General features: G+C 48.8%; 6 protein-coding genes across 6 annotated transcripts; 1 reads left to right on the top strand and 5 right to left on the bottom strand.

The window, feature by feature from the left end:
- Window positions 1-73: 73 nt before the first annotated feature.
- EPUS_04766 (uncharacterized protein) lies at window positions 74-1,595 on the bottom strand (the record flags this gene model as incomplete). The annotated part of the gene is made up of 3 exons (XM_007803410.1): window positions 74-165; window positions 218-545; window positions 600-1,595. The coding sequence occupies 3 exons, from the start codon at window positions 1,593-1,595 to the stop codon at window positions 74-76; spliced, it is 1,416 nt and encodes a 471-aa protein (XP_007801601.1).
- Window positions 1,596-2,139: 544 nt separating this feature from the next.
- Window positions 2,140-2,835, bottom strand: EPUS_04765 (uncharacterized protein; the record flags this gene model as incomplete). Its single annotated transcript, XM_007803409.1, has 3 exons — window positions 2,140-2,161; window positions 2,215-2,353; window positions 2,406-2,835. 3 exons carry the CDS (start codon window positions 2,833-2,835, stop codon window positions 2,140-2,142), a joined length of 591 nt encoding a protein of 196 aa, XP_007801600.1.
- Window positions 2,836-5,051: 2,216 nt separating this feature from the next.
- EPUS_04764 (uncharacterized protein) lies at window positions 5,052-6,779 on the bottom strand (the record flags this gene model as incomplete). The annotated part of the gene is made up of 1 exon (XM_007803408.1): window positions 5,052-6,779. One exon carries the CDS (start codon window positions 6,777-6,779, stop codon window positions 5,052-5,054), a length of 1,728 nt encoding a protein of 575 aa, XP_007801599.1.
- A 2,889-nt stretch (window positions 6,780-9,668) lies between these two features.
- EPUS_04763 (uncharacterized protein) lies at window positions 9,669-10,824 on the top strand (the record flags this gene model as incomplete). The annotated part of the gene is made up of 2 exons (XM_007803407.1): window positions 9,669-10,350; window positions 10,403-10,824. 2 exons carry the CDS (start codon window positions 9,669-9,671, stop codon window positions 10,822-10,824), a joined length of 1,104 nt encoding a protein of 367 aa, XP_007801598.1.
- A 1,843-nt stretch (window positions 10,825-12,667) lies between these two features.
- EPUS_04762 (uncharacterized protein) lies at window positions 12,668-13,847 on the bottom strand (the record flags this gene model as incomplete). The annotated part of the gene is made up of 2 exons (XM_007803406.1): window positions 12,668-13,752; window positions 13,802-13,847. 2 exons carry the CDS (start codon window positions 13,845-13,847, stop codon window positions 12,668-12,670), a joined length of 1,131 nt encoding a protein of 376 aa, XP_007801597.1.
- Window positions 13,848-14,672: 825 nt separating this feature from the next.
- EPUS_04761 (uncharacterized protein) lies at window positions 14,673-15,341 on the bottom strand (the record flags this gene model as incomplete). The annotated part of the gene is made up of 2 exons (XM_007803405.1): window positions 14,673-14,984; window positions 15,045-15,341. 2 exons carry the CDS (start codon window positions 15,339-15,341, stop codon window positions 14,673-14,675), a joined length of 609 nt encoding a protein of 202 aa, XP_007801596.1.
- Between the last annotated feature and the right edge of the window lie 938 nt (window positions 15,342-16,279).

Below are 16,279 nucleotides of genomic sequence, written 5' to 3'. Positions count from 1 at the left end.
AGGCAAGACACTCCTATCAGATTACCCGCCTGCTCACCTTTTTGAAATTTTGAGAACTGAAAATCCTTGTTCCCTACGCCAGCTCCGGTCCGATCGAAGCGAAGCCGATCAGTCGTACTGGAAGAGCACACTGATACTTTCGCCGTAGTGAACGCGGCGAATGGCCTAACAGCGTTGATATCAGTGTTATGCCCCCTTGATATGGAATTGAGTTGACTTGCCTCGGCAAAAACGTGCCCAACCTCCAAGACTTCAAGCTTCGGGCATTTTAGCCTGTGCTCTCTCTGATCGATGGAGTTCGTCACAACCACACGATCCAGAGCGCTAGCATTGATGCGCTCGATGGCATCGCCACTTAACACGCCATGCGTGACCAGAGCGTACACTTTCGAGGCACCCTCCTTCTTCAGCAGCTTGGCAGCTCTGGTGATTGTGTTGGATGTGTCGGCAAGGTCGTCGATCAATATGGCAGTTTTGCCTGCCACTTCTCCCACAAGCATCATGGTGGCGTTTTGTCGATCTGTGATCTTGGTGGGACGGCGTTCCTTGAACACAGATTCGTTAGTGATAGGCCACAGGGACCTCTATGTGAGGTGTACCTTGTGAATCAAAGCAAATTCCGTGCCCAAGGAGTCTGCAATGGCGGTTGCACGTTTTGCTCCTCCTGCGTCAGGGCTGACGATGACACACTGTTTAAAGTCCGGAATGTGTTGCTGTATGTATCTCTTCAGCAGGGGTCGGCCGTAAAGGTTGTCCACTGGAATGTCGAAGAAGCCTTGGTACTGAGGGTCATGTAGATCCATGGTGATGATATGATCCGCACCAGCACAGGTCAGGAGATCCGCGACTAGTGTCCCAGCTTGTGCTACCCATTGTTTATATCCTGGGCTTGGTTTAAATGCGCTTTGGAGACTCTCCGAAGTGACTGAAGCGTTGTCATCGTTGACGCCGTTGGTGAGAGAGCCGTGGGAAGAGGCTTGCTGGCGAAGGAAGTAGTCACCACTCTTCGAAGACTCAGAGGTATCGCTACGTTTAGGATGAGACGTAACGCCATTGCTGTATTGCGCATAACGTGCCGTATGAGTCGTTGGGCTGATCTCATAGTCATCGATGTGTACTTTGGCTAGAGATTTGTGCAGTCCATCTATACCGTTTGTGAGTCCTCGACTCCATGGTTTGTCTGGGTGAGGTGTTGGTGGGGTGCTTTCAAAGGTGTAGCCGTTGTCTGCAAGGTCTGGCTTGTTGAATTGGGTCGAGGATTTGACCAACGGAGCACCGGTCTTGTTGTAAGGGACGTCACTTTGCCGAGAGTAAGGGAAGAGTGGAAGCACCGCCGTGACTTTCTTCGCCGATGCCGTCTTGCAGGCTGAAATTGTGATGAGTAATTCCATCAAGTGGTCATTGACCTTTCCTCCGCCGGATTGTATGATGTAGACATCTTTTCCACGAACTGATTCTCCAATCTCGACACGAGTCTCTCCTATTGAGAACTTTGAAAGGATCGCGTTACCTTGCGGGATGCCTAAGATCTCGCAGATCGACTCGTTGAGCTGAGGATGCGACGAACCACCAAGAACGACGATATTGCGGACCATTTCTGCAGTTTATCTACCATGTATCAGATTTTGCTTATTCAAAAAAGTGTTGTGTTATCTGCTGTTGTTGAGAGTGAAGGCAAGGGAGGAAGACTCGGCAAGCCGACTTGGAAGGAATACGGTTGTCAAAGCATATTTGCTGCTGGTAAAAGAATGCCTGCCGGGATTGAGGGCAGCGTCAGTGTTTTCGGAGGTTTGCAAAGCAATGTTTGCGATGGTCGTAATTGTGACACAGGACCATGTGTCAAAAAAAAGTTATGATACCACGTGGAAAAATCAACTGCGCGGAGTGTGTACCGCGCCCCGCACGCCATCCAGCCGGATCGACACTAAGGGGAGCTTGCGATCAGATCTTGCCCAGTTAGGCTGTGAGCTTTTGAGAAATATGGGAGAATAGGGATGATTGCTAACAATCGACCTAAATTCATAGCTGATAAAGTTTCGGGTATCATGACATTCAAAACCCCGCCTTCGATGCTCACGCCTGTAAATACAAGGATGAGGAAGCACGAAGGAAAGCATGGGAAGATCCTGCATAGAATGTTCAATCGCCAGTATCCACTTCCCTGAAGGTTTTATTAGTATTTTGCTCGTCGAATTCAAGAAGGGAGTGACTGACAGATCCAATTGTACTCCGTTGCTTACCCCATAGTCTTCCAAAGTAAGCTGATCCTTGAAAGGCCGCTCCCCCTGCCGCTTAAGCAGTATTTCGTGAGGTTCGCGCCCTATCTTGGCTGCTACTTGAGCCTTGAAGAGTTCTGTGTAGTTGTCAGCCTGGTGTAGTTTGTTATGGGAATCATGAACACTGACTGATCGGATCTGATGCGTAACATGGAATTGCAGCTTTTGTACCCAACCGATCGTTGACGTTGACGATGATCATGGCTTCTCCTGCTGCTGGTATAGCTGTCGTCTTCTTCTGTTTTTTCTCTTTCCTTTCCTTCTTCTCCTTTGATGGTAGCTCTGTATCCTTATTTGACTGCTGGTCAGGATCGTCTTGGTCTCGATTCCGCTGAGGTGATCGAGCGCGGTAATGGTCCTTGTAGCCCCTGTCTAAACGACCATTTCTGTTCCTACTCTGTTCTCCCTCATCCGTCCGCCGCTTTTCCTTCCATTTGAAACCTCCATTCAGCCGACGACGGTTTCCTTCTCGGCGCGGCGACCGACTGCGCCTTCTCTCCTCTCGGGTTGGGGATATTGGTCGATCTGAAGAGGGTGACTGCGAGCCCTCTCGAGGCATGTTGGCTGAATATATGTCGGTGAAGAGGTCTCACAAATCTTAAGGCTGTCTGCTGAGTTGGCAATGACTGCACCACTTCTAGTATGTAGCACGGAGTACTCTTGGCACACAGCTTTCCAGTATTTACTACGTACACACGGAGAAGATTTACCGCAATTAGCCGAACAGCCAGATGGCCTTCAGTCTACGAATTCTCGTCCTCGATTGAGGCAGCATTCGTGACTACGCATCCTTTCCATGACGAAGATGGCAGCTTGCCTACTTTATGCAAATGAATATGATGTGCTGGATCCAAAGCTAGGGAGATGTGGGAACATCATTCACGCCCTCCACCCTAGTGAAATGGGGACGCTAGACAACATATCCACGTGTCAAACAGGTCTCGCATACCCCTATGACGGGTTGATTTCTGCAACAACTACCGCCCTCATATAACTCGGCTGCATAGCATACCTTGTCTATCACACTTCTTACCCCTGTTATCACTGGGAACAATATTAACAGACCACCAGATGACCAGTGAGAAGTCAGGATATTCTCTAGACAGGATTGTCAATCGCACTTGATGGTGATCACGGTGCTAAACTGGTCGTGTTTACTTTTACATGCCTATATGTCAAAGTTTCTTGACGAGGCCATTGTTTGCCATCCTAGTCAAATACTTCTGTTTTGGGAAATGAGTTTCGGCCTTGTCGCCGAAGACCTGGATGACAACAGTTTACTCGCGAATGCGAGTTAGCCAACGGAAGATATAAGCACAGGAGGGGCCAGAGCGATCCTTCCATGACCGACACCGAGGAAATTGTATCGGCATATGTGGGAAGACATGCTCGAATTCTGGAAATTGATCTGTCCAGTTAAGAGCCTTCGTCCCGGGATTTCAAGTCACCAACGCCCCCCCAGCCCTCTTTATCTAGCAAACCATTATCCAGCAGTGAAATCAGGGTTGGACCACGCTGATCAAAGAATTCGAGCTTCTCTGGTTGATAAAACCTAGTGCGAGGCGTCTGAGGGCAGGTCGACGAGAGCAGGTCGACTGGGACACACGGAACACAAGGAGAGCAGCGTGCAAGGGTTCACCATTCAGGGAATCTCTCGATGCTAAATAGTAAATCAAGTAGAAATGGTAGTAAAAATGGATATAACCTGATGCTTCGAGGAGAAAAGGCTAGAACAAACGATTCAAATAGGAAGGCTATTAGAGTATTGTGCGTCCCAAAAGTGTTGCAATTCAATTGCAACACTTTTGGGACGCACAATATATGCGTAGACCAAGACGCCTTTTTTTAACATGTGGTACAGCCAGATAAGGTCAATTTACAGTGGAGAGTCTTTGGACAGATTCTTAGCATCGGGCTCACCCCTACTACTAACTTACTAGTTAGTACTTACTAACGTAGGATTTAAGGCTGGGTTTGAATATCGTTCCACCAATTTTGGCGAAACAAGTTGCTCTTCTTACTGTAAGCTTCGTAAGAATGTTCAGATCTGCTTCGCCGCATCTGGTGATATACTCGCCCTCAAACACCACAATTTCCTACACAGTCTCAAATGCTTTACATCGCTCGACCCGACCATCAAAGATCCTGTTTGCACTCGGCAATGTTTCCCGGATCCTCCTTTGTCTTTTGGTCCTTACTATCGATATCGTGAAGTTACAATCTCTTGTCAAAGGATGGCCCATTGAATTCATCAATCTCTACGATTTTGCCGCGGGAAGATTGACCATAGAAGTACTAAAGCATGTGGATTGGAGACTTGTGGCTACTGGCAGCTTTCTTGTTCTCTACTTCTGTCTCAGAAAAGGTTATACAGGTGAGGTTGCAGGCAGTGCCAGCCACCGTTGCTTCGTGCCTAATATGCCTTAGAGGAGACACTCTTGGTTCTTCGTGGACTTGGAGTACAAACCTCCACTTCCTCACCAACGTATCTGTCCACCTCAACCACCAGGTTCATACCTACGACACAAATCCAGGACATTGTCATTCACGAAGCTTTCAAAGGTCTCGAGGTTAGGTTCTATCTTGCTATCATAGTTGAAGGCGCAACCGAGGTTGTTGTAGTATTCCCAGTATGATGGATTTCTCCCCAGACCAATTGGGCAAATGCTAAGCTGTCCAGCAACTACTGCCCAGACGCCAGATCCTCGAAGAGGTCTGGAGAGGTGCTCGAAAATGTCTCTATGAAGGTCGAGGGTAATTTGCGTTCCAAATTCCTTAATCGTCCTTATTGAGCTCCTGAGCTCTACGTGTGTCTTGTCTGCTCCCTTTGCCGGTACGATATCTAGCATTCTGGATATCGATCGTCTCCATCTTGGGCTTCTCCATGACTGGTACGTACTTGCCTGCCATCCTCGCAGTCTCACTACCATCGAATAATTTTTGACTGCGGTAGGTCCTTGTTTCCAGGTCTCTGAAGCCTCCACGTTGGAGTGCACTCTGATCACCCTGACATACAACACGATCTAACAGGGCGCTGGCCAACGTCTCGTCTATCTTGTGCTTCCGCCAGTTGGACCACACTTCGTCGACGATGCCTCCTAGACCGAACTTACCATCGCCTTTAGTGGTTAAGCCCTCCAAATTTCTGGCATCCCCTGCGTAAATCCATTCTAGCCCATCATCCTGGCTTTGAACTTTATCAATTGGAAAAATGCAGTCCCATAGTACCAGAGGAGCATCGGAAGCCATATCATATGTAGGTCGACTTCGGTTGTTTTCAATGTCCAGCAGCTCGTCAACGATCGAGGGCGACTCTAACCTTTGTCCAACCAGAAATAACACTGCGACCATGTGGCGAACTTGATGCCATAGAAAAGCCGAGCCATGCACGGTGAAGCTATAAACTTTAGGGCCAGAAGTTGGCAAGGCACCCGGCTTAAGGTGTGTCGGATTAGTGTGCTTTGCTAGCTGCGGTTGCTCGAAGAACGCGACTGGACCACTTTGTTGTTTGACTTCCTCAACATCAACATGTGTAATCCTTCTCTCGAATGTCGTCAACTGCTTGCTTGCGTCGACTCGGCAGAAATTTCGAAAGTCATGAAGGCCCACCAACTTCTTCGCAGCCGTCCTCATAGCATCCACGTCCAGCCAACCTTCTCTCAGATCAGTTTCATGTCCGCTGGCATCTTTCAGCCCGATCGGGCCAGGTGTTGGCAAGAAAGCTGGGTTGGTAAAGAAGTATTTATACTGCCTCTCTCCACAAGAGAAACGTGCATCAAAGTCGTCTGGTGGCTCAGGGCACCAGGCCAGTACTCGGATGTCTGATGGCAGAAGGGAATTCAAGATTGAGATGTATGGCAATTCATCCTTGATTGGGTCAAAGGAAGGTTTTACATCATGCCCAAGGTCGTCAACACCAACCGCTGGGAGCTCACTTGAAGCTACGAGGTCGCTATTGACAGTTTCGTCATCTATCTCGATATTTGTGGAGGCTTCACGTGGTCTTTCGATCGTTGGCCGATTACTCCGTACCCGAATGCCTATCACTTGACCAAATGCACTTACTCCTTTATCCGTGCGCCCACCTTTACTGTACTGACAGCCATCCCAATTAATATTGAGTGGCCTACGGGAGCGCTCCGCATAAGACCATACAACCTCAGTACCTTCGTCACTCGTAGGTGAAATTAGGCGTGCCTTCCTTAACGCTTTCCACAACACTTCTTCGATTGTAGGCAAGGGCGTGATGTTATTGTTCGCGTGCTCATAGCCGTTGTATTTTTGTCCGAGGTATGCGATTTTAAGTGCGATGTGTCTTGTGGAGTACTTGGTTGCGTCGAACACGTTGGCGCGTTGAGTCCGAATGCGTCTGCGTTTGGGAGATGTCGAGCGAGCTAGTATCTGAGCATTCTGCTGCCGCAGCTGGCGCTCAAGGTCAGCAACGCGGGCTATTAGATCTGCATTTGTCCATGAAGTGTAGTCGGTGGTCTTCTGAGCGCTCATGGCGCTGCGTGGTGAGCGCACAGCGCAAGTTGTGCTATACCAGTTTGAGCGCTGCCGCAAGCAAAGTCCCAGGGGTGTGAGAGCACGCTTGATGTCGCCGAATACGAGGGACAGGTGGACTGGCGTCCGCGGAAGTGAAGGTCTCATGAAGCTCTTCTGTGGTTCGTGGGTGGAGGAAGACACGGCAGCGCATTTCACAAAAATTTCCGACACGATTCAGTTATATGCCAAGACATTCCGCCCGCGACTCGCCTTACCTCTTCGATGTTCATCCTACTACTAGTAGTAGGCTGATGGTGCTAAATCGAATGTCCGGCTCTAATACGGAGTACAGAAGCTATAGTCAGCTTGTCCAATGGATCTTGAAGTATGATGAGAACAATTTACGGCTGAATTCCACTTACTAAGGGCAATTTAGGGGCACTTGTGCTGTCCATCAGGCGGCAGGGTCAGGCAAATCTGATTTACCTTTCGCGAAGGCTCCTGCGCTGATTGGACGTCAACATGTTCAATGCGCGGCCCAATTTCTTGGGTCAAGGACCAAAATGATTGTGCATGTTGGGGGGCCCTACAGGAGTGGTCCGTGAGCTTCTCCATGCAAGGCTTCGGATCCGCGTAATTGATGTTTCTTCCCGAAGACGTCTCTCAGGTTCTAAGCTCTGGGTGTTCCTGGCTCCAACCACAGCCCTTTAGAGTTGCAGACGAGACGCGAAACGGCCTAAAGAGGCTTGGAAAATATAGAGATTCGCGATAAATGCCGCCCATTGATTTTGGCTTGCAATACCTGCCTCTGTTCAAGTCTTTCCATGCAACTGTCTCTACCTCTCCTCAGAGTGGTGTGGATGTCGAAGTTTTCAAAACAAAGAGGGACAATCAGCGCGAATCGTACAGGAGGCTAAGCTATAAGTGAACTTGAAGTGTCAGTGACACGCAACTTCACCTTAGGCGAATAGTCCGTTCCCAGGACCAGATTGACAGTCTTTTACACAATGCCTGGAATGCCTGAACTATCTTTTGAGCTCGCTAATACTGGACTAGAGCCAGGCTTTCCGCTGACCTCAAGCTTACTTATCAATTTTCACTTGTCACGTTCACAGGTCTGCTGAACATAAGATCTCTCCTCAGCCCTTGGCTCGTGAACTTACTACGGGGAGAGGCATACTACGGCTACAGGCCTAAATAATGTACCCCCCCGGTCAAAATTTGTTACAAAACGCCTACTTTACATACGCACCCTTGCTAGCATCCCTATCTCTATCTACCACGAATTCTGCACGTTCGAATTCTACGCATTTCTGCGCGTTCGAAATCTGCGCATTCTACGAATTCTGCACGTTCGAATTCTACGCATTTAGATCAACGTTTGCAAATTCAAACGTTACATAACGCAGGGCATACGTACAACGAAATTATTCAGCAGCTACCAAATCTTACACGACGTCAAATTAAATATGCTATACATAATCGATTAACGCCTAAAAAGCGCCCTGGCAGACATTCAATAATTACAGACGAAGAACTTGAACAAATTATCATGTGGATTTGTTCTTCTGCAGCAAATCGACGTACATTATGTATACAAATCCCTCTTGCTATGAAGATTAATATTAGATGGTACGCTATTCAAAATGCTTTACGAAGAGCAGGATTCTCACGTCAAGTTGCTCGTCGTAAACCCCCTATTTCTAAGAAGAATCAACAAACGCGTTTACAATAGGCTCACGAACACGTCAATTGGACGTATAAGCAATAGGAGAAGATACTATAGAGCGACGAAACATGGGTTAATGGGGATCAACATACAAAGACGTATGTTACACGTCGACCTGGTGAGGAGTGGGATCCTACATGTATTGTTGAACGTTATCAATGACGTAAAGGTTGGATGTTTTGGGGCTGTTTCTATGGTGATAAGAAGGGCCCTGGTGTATTTTGGGAGAAAGAATGGGGGGGTATTAAAGAAGCAACATATTAAGAGCATATTATCCCTATTATTGATAATTGGATACGTACAAATGGAGATTTGACGTTTATGCAAGATTCTGCTCCTGCTCATGCTGCTAAGGGCACTATTCGAGATCTTCGCCAACGTGGTATACCCTGCATTCAATGGCCTGCATATTCGCCTGATTTGAATCCAATTGAGATGGTATGGAATTGGATGAAGGATTGGATACAAGAGCGCTATGGAGATACCCTTCATAAGTACGATGAGCTACGAACAGCTGTTAATACTGCATGGGATGCTGTGCCCCCTGAATATCTTAAGGAGTTGCTTGAATCAATGCGAGAGAGATGTCAAGCAGTTATAGATGCCAATGGAAAGCAAACTCGATTTTAGAGACTAGTCCTAATTGGGCGATTTTATGTATATCTATACTTAATTCTGCATAGCAGGTTTTGTACGGATACTAGCGTTTTCACCAGGGGGGGGGTACATTATTTAGGCCTGTAGCCGTAGTAAGTATCGCTAGCACGGCGCTAGATTGACCCTGTAAAGTTACAACGCCACGTATTAACGCCTTGCCGTAGCGAGGATAAGGTGCCCAGAGATACCCTAATTTGGATTAGTTTGTTTGTTTTACTAACAGGGATGGTCGTACAAGATCGACAGGACTACCTGTATCCATCGTGTTGGTGGCAAATACTAGCGCCGTGCTAGGGATACTTATGCCATGTATCTTTGGAAACGATTCTGGTCACTATGCTCTAGTCTCCTTCACTACGATTCTGTTCTATATGCTCTTCGTTACCCCTCCTTCGCTGTACCATCAACAGCTCTAGATCGGTATGTTTTAGATTACATTCATCTCCTGCCGCTTCACCATCACTATTACGTACAGATACTTTCTGCACACATCCATTCACCTCATCATATCATAGCTCAAGATGTTCCCCACCGTCCGCATCATCTTGGTCCTCTTCCTGGCCTACTTCAACATTTCGTGGGCTCACCCAGGACACGATCACCAAGTGGAAGCAGCTGAGCGTTCAGAATATCTGAAGCACAACACTCGCTCACTTTCTCACTGTACGGCAAGACTCAAATCTCGTGGTCATGAAGCAGCCAGCTTGAAGCGGCGTCAGCATCTGGCTCACGAACTCCGACGGACTCGTGGTCTTGATGATCATCCTTTTCTCAAAGCCCGCGATCTCGATTCTGTGTTGAGCCAATCTCATCGCTCAAACGATACAAGCATCAACCTGGTCACTCCGCTGCAGGACATATTCTCTGACAACTCTTCCTGCATTCTTCAGCCGGAGGTCACTGAAGGTCCTTTCTATGTCAGCGGCGAGCTAATCCGTAGGAACATCACCAATGGCGAAGAAGGTGTCCCACTAGCTCTCGACATGCAAATCATTGACGTGACGACTTGCGAGCCGGTAGATGGTGTGTATGTCGATATCTGGCACTGCAACGCAACTGGTGTCTACAGCGGCATTATCGCAGCCGGCAATGGCGTCTTTTCTGACAATAACAATGTCAACAACACGGCATTTCGAGGGCTTCAAAAGACTGACGACATGGGTGTTGTACAGTTTGATACCATCTTTCCAGGACATTACGCTGGTATGTATCGACAGATTTCACGGCCTACCGAGCTCTTGCTGATTTTGGGTAGGACGAACCAATCACATCCACCTCCTGACTCTTGTTGAGGATGCTACCACATTGCTCAATAACAACACGGTTTCCGGTCTTACATCTTCCCATTCAGGCCAGATGTTCTTCGACCAAAGCTTACAAGCCGAAGTGGAAACCATCCCACCTTATACCGCCAATACCCAAGACCTCACGACGAACGCCGAAGACGCAATCCTTGCCACTGAGGCTCGTAGTTCAGATCCGATGATGGAATACGTTCTTCTGGGTGAACGTGTGACTGATGGCATTCTGGGTTGGATCAGCATCGGCATCAATGCCTCGGAAAGCCGCCCAGTGAGTGCATGGGGTCAATACGCTCCCTTCGACACTGACACTCAGGGTGTGGTCCCTGTTGTTTCGCGCTCTGGAGCTACGCGTAGAGGTGTGTTTGCAGTCTGATAGCGAGTAGCTCAGTGCGAAGAGTGCAATCGGTCTCTGCGGGGGCAATGATAAGATCTACCAGTCGCTTGATGGGCTGCGGAAGCGTATTGCTCTTCTGGAAAAGGGGGTCCACTTTGCTTCCGTTGGTATTGGCACAGAATTTGTCTTCCCAGGTAGCTAGCACCCTCTGGATAGCGAACTCGATCATAAGTACAGTATATATTCGCCAGATCTTGACACATCTGGACCACAAGTAGCAGCAGGCACGGACCCATTGCTAGGGATAGCACATCGATGACCTGCTGGTGGTAGATGCCAACAACCCGCTCTTCCCAATTTCTCTTCCCAAATCTTTTCCATGCCAAGCGTAGACCAAAGACAAAGGAAGAAAACACACCGACCAGATCTGCACACGTGGTTGATTAAGGTGTATATATATTATATTATTCCGCACTTTTCCCCCGTCGTCCCACGCAAACTCTTTGTGGTCCAACGGCAGGCGGTAAAACCGGCTGGCTAATCTGGATTAGCTAGCTAAGTTTTCATAGCAGATGAATGTCTTTCTCTCCTTCCAGTATCTACTCAACCCTCGGGCGTAGAGAGTGGAGAAGGACTGATGCGAACTTTTTGCCGAAAACAAATGAGATTAGCACTAGTTAGTAGGACATGGGTTCGAACCCGCGTCAGGGAGTTAATTTTTTCTTCTCTACTTTTACTCTTTTTTGGGGGCTTTTGGCACGGAATGCAGAGATAGGATAGAGAGAGAGAGGCAGAGAGGAGTGATTGGAAGAGCCGCTTACAGTGAACAGGGTATTCGTTCTTACAGTACCGAACAAGCAGGCCCCTCGCTCTGGCCTCCCTTCTCCGTCGTGGTCAACGCCGCGACGCGCGCGATATCTTCAATGACCTCGTGCATCAACTCCCCCGTGCGGGCGGAACACTCGGCGTAACGATCACAGCGCATCTCCTGCGCGACACGATACCCCTATTCTCTCGTCGCTCAGCAGCCATCCCATCCCATCCCGTCTATTCACCCCCTTCCATGCCGCCCGCCAGGAAGGAACAGAAAGCACAGGCATGACATAGCCGGAGGTAGGTAGGGGGTATGTACATACCTCCATCGGATCCACCACCACGCCCACGCCCTCGCCCTCTCATCCTGTCTAATCAATAATCAAGGATCGCCATCATGTATCCCACCAGACTCAAAGCGCTTGCTCAAACACGTGAGAGCTCGAAACAGAAATGCACAGTCATTGCTCAAGTTTGCTTATTCTTCGTGTTAGACTACAACAACCGCTTTTGACACCCGTTGCACCCTGTGGTCATGTGGGGTTGAGTGGTTGGGGTTGGGTGCGAGGGAGGGAGATTGGGTTGGGGGGAAAGGGAGATTTGGGTTGACAGACCTCAGGAAGGTGCTCTTTCCGCAGTTGGCATTGCCCAGGAGGAGAATGCTCACGATGGGCCCGTCGTCCATTCAATTCGGTTCGATGGCCAGGCTCGGAGGGCGTGCTGGGCTTGAGGTAGAGCAGAGCAGAGCAGAGCAAAAACTCGGCCGGGCAGCTTGCTGCTATCGTCCCAACTTCGGAGGAAAGTTGAGGTCGGAGTCCTCAGCTGGGCAAGGCCGATCAATTGCTTGGCATGAAAGGTAACTGAAGCTTGTTGGAGCAATTGAGCTTCTACACTCGAGCTTTTACTGGAATTGTACTGTTGTTGCAGAGCTGGCTCGACGGCCCTACATGTAAACTCCTTACGTGCTGGAGAAGACCAATTGGGTTCAATGGTAGGCCCCTCCTGATCACATAACAAAGTCCTACTATCAAATAGACACCCTCTCTCATCGTGTTGTCTTACAAACAAATCACAGACTAATCTCCCCCTTCCACATCGCATCCTGAATTCCCAGATTTTCAACCAAGTTCTTCCACCTGGCGCTTCCTCTTTCCCGCCTCTGCAAATACGCCAACAATTTCTGCCTTCGATGCACCAACAGTCTCAGACTCCGCTTGTTGTGCTTATCATTTTTGTGCAGGTTATCCGCTAGCACGTTGATCTTGGTCGTCAAAATGGCAACCTGCACCTCCGAAGAGCCGGTGTCGGGTCCGGCGCGGAGTTTGGGTGGGGATGGGTTGGTGTTGTAAATGCTGGTGGGACGAGGCGGGAGGTAGGCGTCGGTGTTATGGCGACCGAAGGTGGATATACATCGTTGCACGTTGTGGCGGGTAAAGTCAGAAGAGGAGCCATTGGTCAGGGAGGAGATTAAAGTCAAAGCGCGAGTAGCGTTTCTGTGCGCGGCTTCATGGAGGTTGACGAGTTCTTTGGCGGTTGGTTGTGCGGGAACTGAATAGGAGCGGGTATACGGATTGTCGACGGGGAATGTTCTGGGCTGGGGGAGGCTGGTATCTCCGCGCTCGATTGGGAGGATAGGAGGGTCTGTGGATGATGATAGTGATGATAGTTCTTTGGTTGAGGAATCTGGAGCTGGCGGCGGTACAGCCCAGGCTAGAGGTGATGGAGAGGCTTCAGCCGATTGCGCTGTCTCTTCAGCTTTAGGTATATACGGTGCTGAGAGCTTCTTCGAGTACTCCAGGGAACTTGGAAGCTCGTCTGGGCCAAGGAAGTAATTTCTGAGCTCTTCCTCTGCTGGCTCATCAGGCATTCGACCGGTCGACAATGACTCGATGAAAGGCGTTGGAAGTGATCGGATAGGGTCTCCCATTGCTTTCGCACGTTGTTCCTGCAGCAGCTTTTGTCTGGCTTGATTTGCGGCCTTTCGCTGGTTGGCCTGCGCGTCTCGGTACGGGTTGCGGTGCGGCTTGAGTTTGCTTTTGTGTTGTTTCTTGTAGGTCATTGGCCCTTTGGCAGAGAAGGAATAGGAACAAGATGCGCAGATTCCATTCTTTGCATAGCTCGCAGCCGCGGGCAGGCTCTGAAGCAGACTTCGTACTATGGGATCGCGTTAGCTCGAACTCCTCTGACCAGAGCTCAGGCATACAATTGAAAGGCGGTGCACCACCGATGGGCAGTAATCGAGGCGGCATGACTGCTTGAAGAGACACGGTCCCAGCTCTGCTGACAACTTGTCTTGAGGTCTTGACAATGTAGTATATAAAAACTACATCTCAACTCTAGATGCCGTTTTTGATGCCTCTTTCGGGGTCTGTTGCACTACGGGTCATGTGACATGCTACCGCTTTTTTTGTCACCCAGTCCAACTTTACTACCATCATATTCTTCAAAACTACCCATCAATTATCCCCTTTCCTAGACTCCTGATTTTCCGACCACTAGAAACCGCACCCTTCAATGCACTGGACTCGCACCTTGTCAGCGGCATCACTAACTTAAAAGTTACAGAGTTCGTCTCAACTACAAAGACGCGATGGCCTCTGCCCATTGCATTCACCCTCTACAACAGCTTCCCTCGACGACCACTACCCGGAGCAACCTTTGTTTATAGTCTTACATATAGCTCCATATCTGATCTGTTACATTAAGTGCTAGAACTATACCTTTTTGGCCAAACGAGTTCAAGAACTAGGAGACAAGAGCTGCTCTACCCTTTCAAGTCCATTAGAGTCTAAATAAAATCTAGAACGAACGAGGTCTCTCATCACTTCAACAATCAGAACATATCGGCAGCATTGACAGACCCATCAATCTAAAGTGGCTGCTTCATATGTTTGATTCATCCCAGAGCCAGTAGGTAATAAGTTTTGAAATATTAAGACTGGTGCCAAATCTAAGTGGTTCCCTTGTAATATACGATGGATACAAAATGCAGAATGCCTGGATCACTACATCCGCCATCGGTCCTCTTTCTCGGGTAGGGTATTGACCACCGGGGTCATCTCTCCCACCACAACTCACTGAGCTATGAGCAGAGCAAGACCAAGACCAACCAAAATCAAGACGAGAGAAGCCTTGGCCGAGCAGGCCGCGCCAGGGGTCTCCGCCGGTAAAATTCTAGAGATATTGTTCGGAACCATCTCACCGCCACCGGTGGTGTTCGGGGCCACTGCGTTTCTGTTGACGGTGATGCTGCGACGATAGGATTGTAGTGTTTGATCGTCGGCGCCATTGACAACGCCGTGCATGCCTCGGGTGCAATGCGTGCCCTGGGTGCAATAGAAGACCATCGGGTCGGTCGATGTGACGGGAACTCGAAAGACCATGTCCTACTCAGATGATTAGTTGCCACCGGCTGAAAAGCCTTCCGGGGTCAGTGTGCGACATACCGCCTCCGTGGACGTTGCATTAACAGCCATATAGCCAGAGAAGAAGCCGTTAGGTGCCGGGTTGCATGGATTCTCGAAGTCGCCCTGGGCGACAGAGTGGTTGCTGCCCAGCACGCCGGTGCCAGGGCCGGCGAAGTGGAACTCAAGAACATCACCCACCGCAGCGATGATTTCATTGGGAGCAAACTCCAATGGATCCGGTTTATCATAAGCCGCCTGGGCCACGATCTCGATGGTGGCACTAAAAGCCAGGTCGGCAACGGCGATAGCAACAAGAATAGCGGACCTGCAAAACATCTTTTGATCAAAAGTGAACGTGAAAAGGGAATCCCTGACTCCAATAAAATGAAAGGAATGTTGTATAGAGGAAACTGGAAAGCGATTACTTAATTACTGAAATAAAGAGGAAACGGGAAGAGAAAGTTTTTGCTTATGAGAAATGAATAAGCGATTTGAGGAACGTTGAGGGTTTCATCGTAATCTGCCATCAACCTGAAACCCATGCGAGGCCAGTCCTTTGATCGTTTTGGTCCTTCTGTTGCACTGCTTTGAAACCAGGTCCGCGTTGAGGTAGAACGGAGGTAGAGTTCAACCCAATTAAGCAGATGCGTAGCAACAGCACCGTTACACTTGAATTCTTAAGCTTGTTCATCGCCTTAGTGCTCTGCACCTCGGATTATCCAGGTTTGCACCAACTTAATCTTCTTTTCCGTTCAGGGCTAGTTCTGGTGCTTCTTTTGACCGTGAGAGACGCCTAAGTAGTTTTTGAAAACCAATAATCGAGCTACATAATGTTGCAACACTTAGTAGACACATTGACTCTCTACGTAGTACAATAGATACCAGCGAGATCAAAACTGGTTCTGAGGGTCAGGACTGGAAACCCAGGATTCAAGCTCAGACACTTCGTGAAGGGTCCATTCGGAAAATGATCATCCTGTCTAATCAATAATCAAGGATCGCCATCATGTATCCCACCAGACTCAAAGCGCTTGCTCAAACACGTGAGAGCTCGAAACAGAAATGCACAGTCATTGCTCAAGTTTGCTTATTCTTCGTGTTAGACTACAACAACCGCTTTTGACACCCGTTGCACCCTGTGGTCATGTGATCCGTACCTCTCTTTCTGTCACCTCCGTCAGCGCGGGGGCGGCTACAAGATTATCCATTGTCTGACTCGAACCGACGCTGGAACCGACGCTGGAACAAAAAATTCTCAGGACAAGAGAAATTGA

This window comes from Endocarpon pusillum (assembly GCF_000464535.1).
Source record: "Endocarpon pusillum Z07020 unplaced genomic scaffold scaffold2274, whole genome shotgun sequence".
Taxonomy (NCBI): Eukaryota; Fungi; Ascomycota; class Eurotiomycetes; order Verrucariales; family Verrucariaceae; genus Endocarpon; species Endocarpon pusillum.
This window is presented reverse-complemented; position numbering and strand designations above follow the sequence as displayed.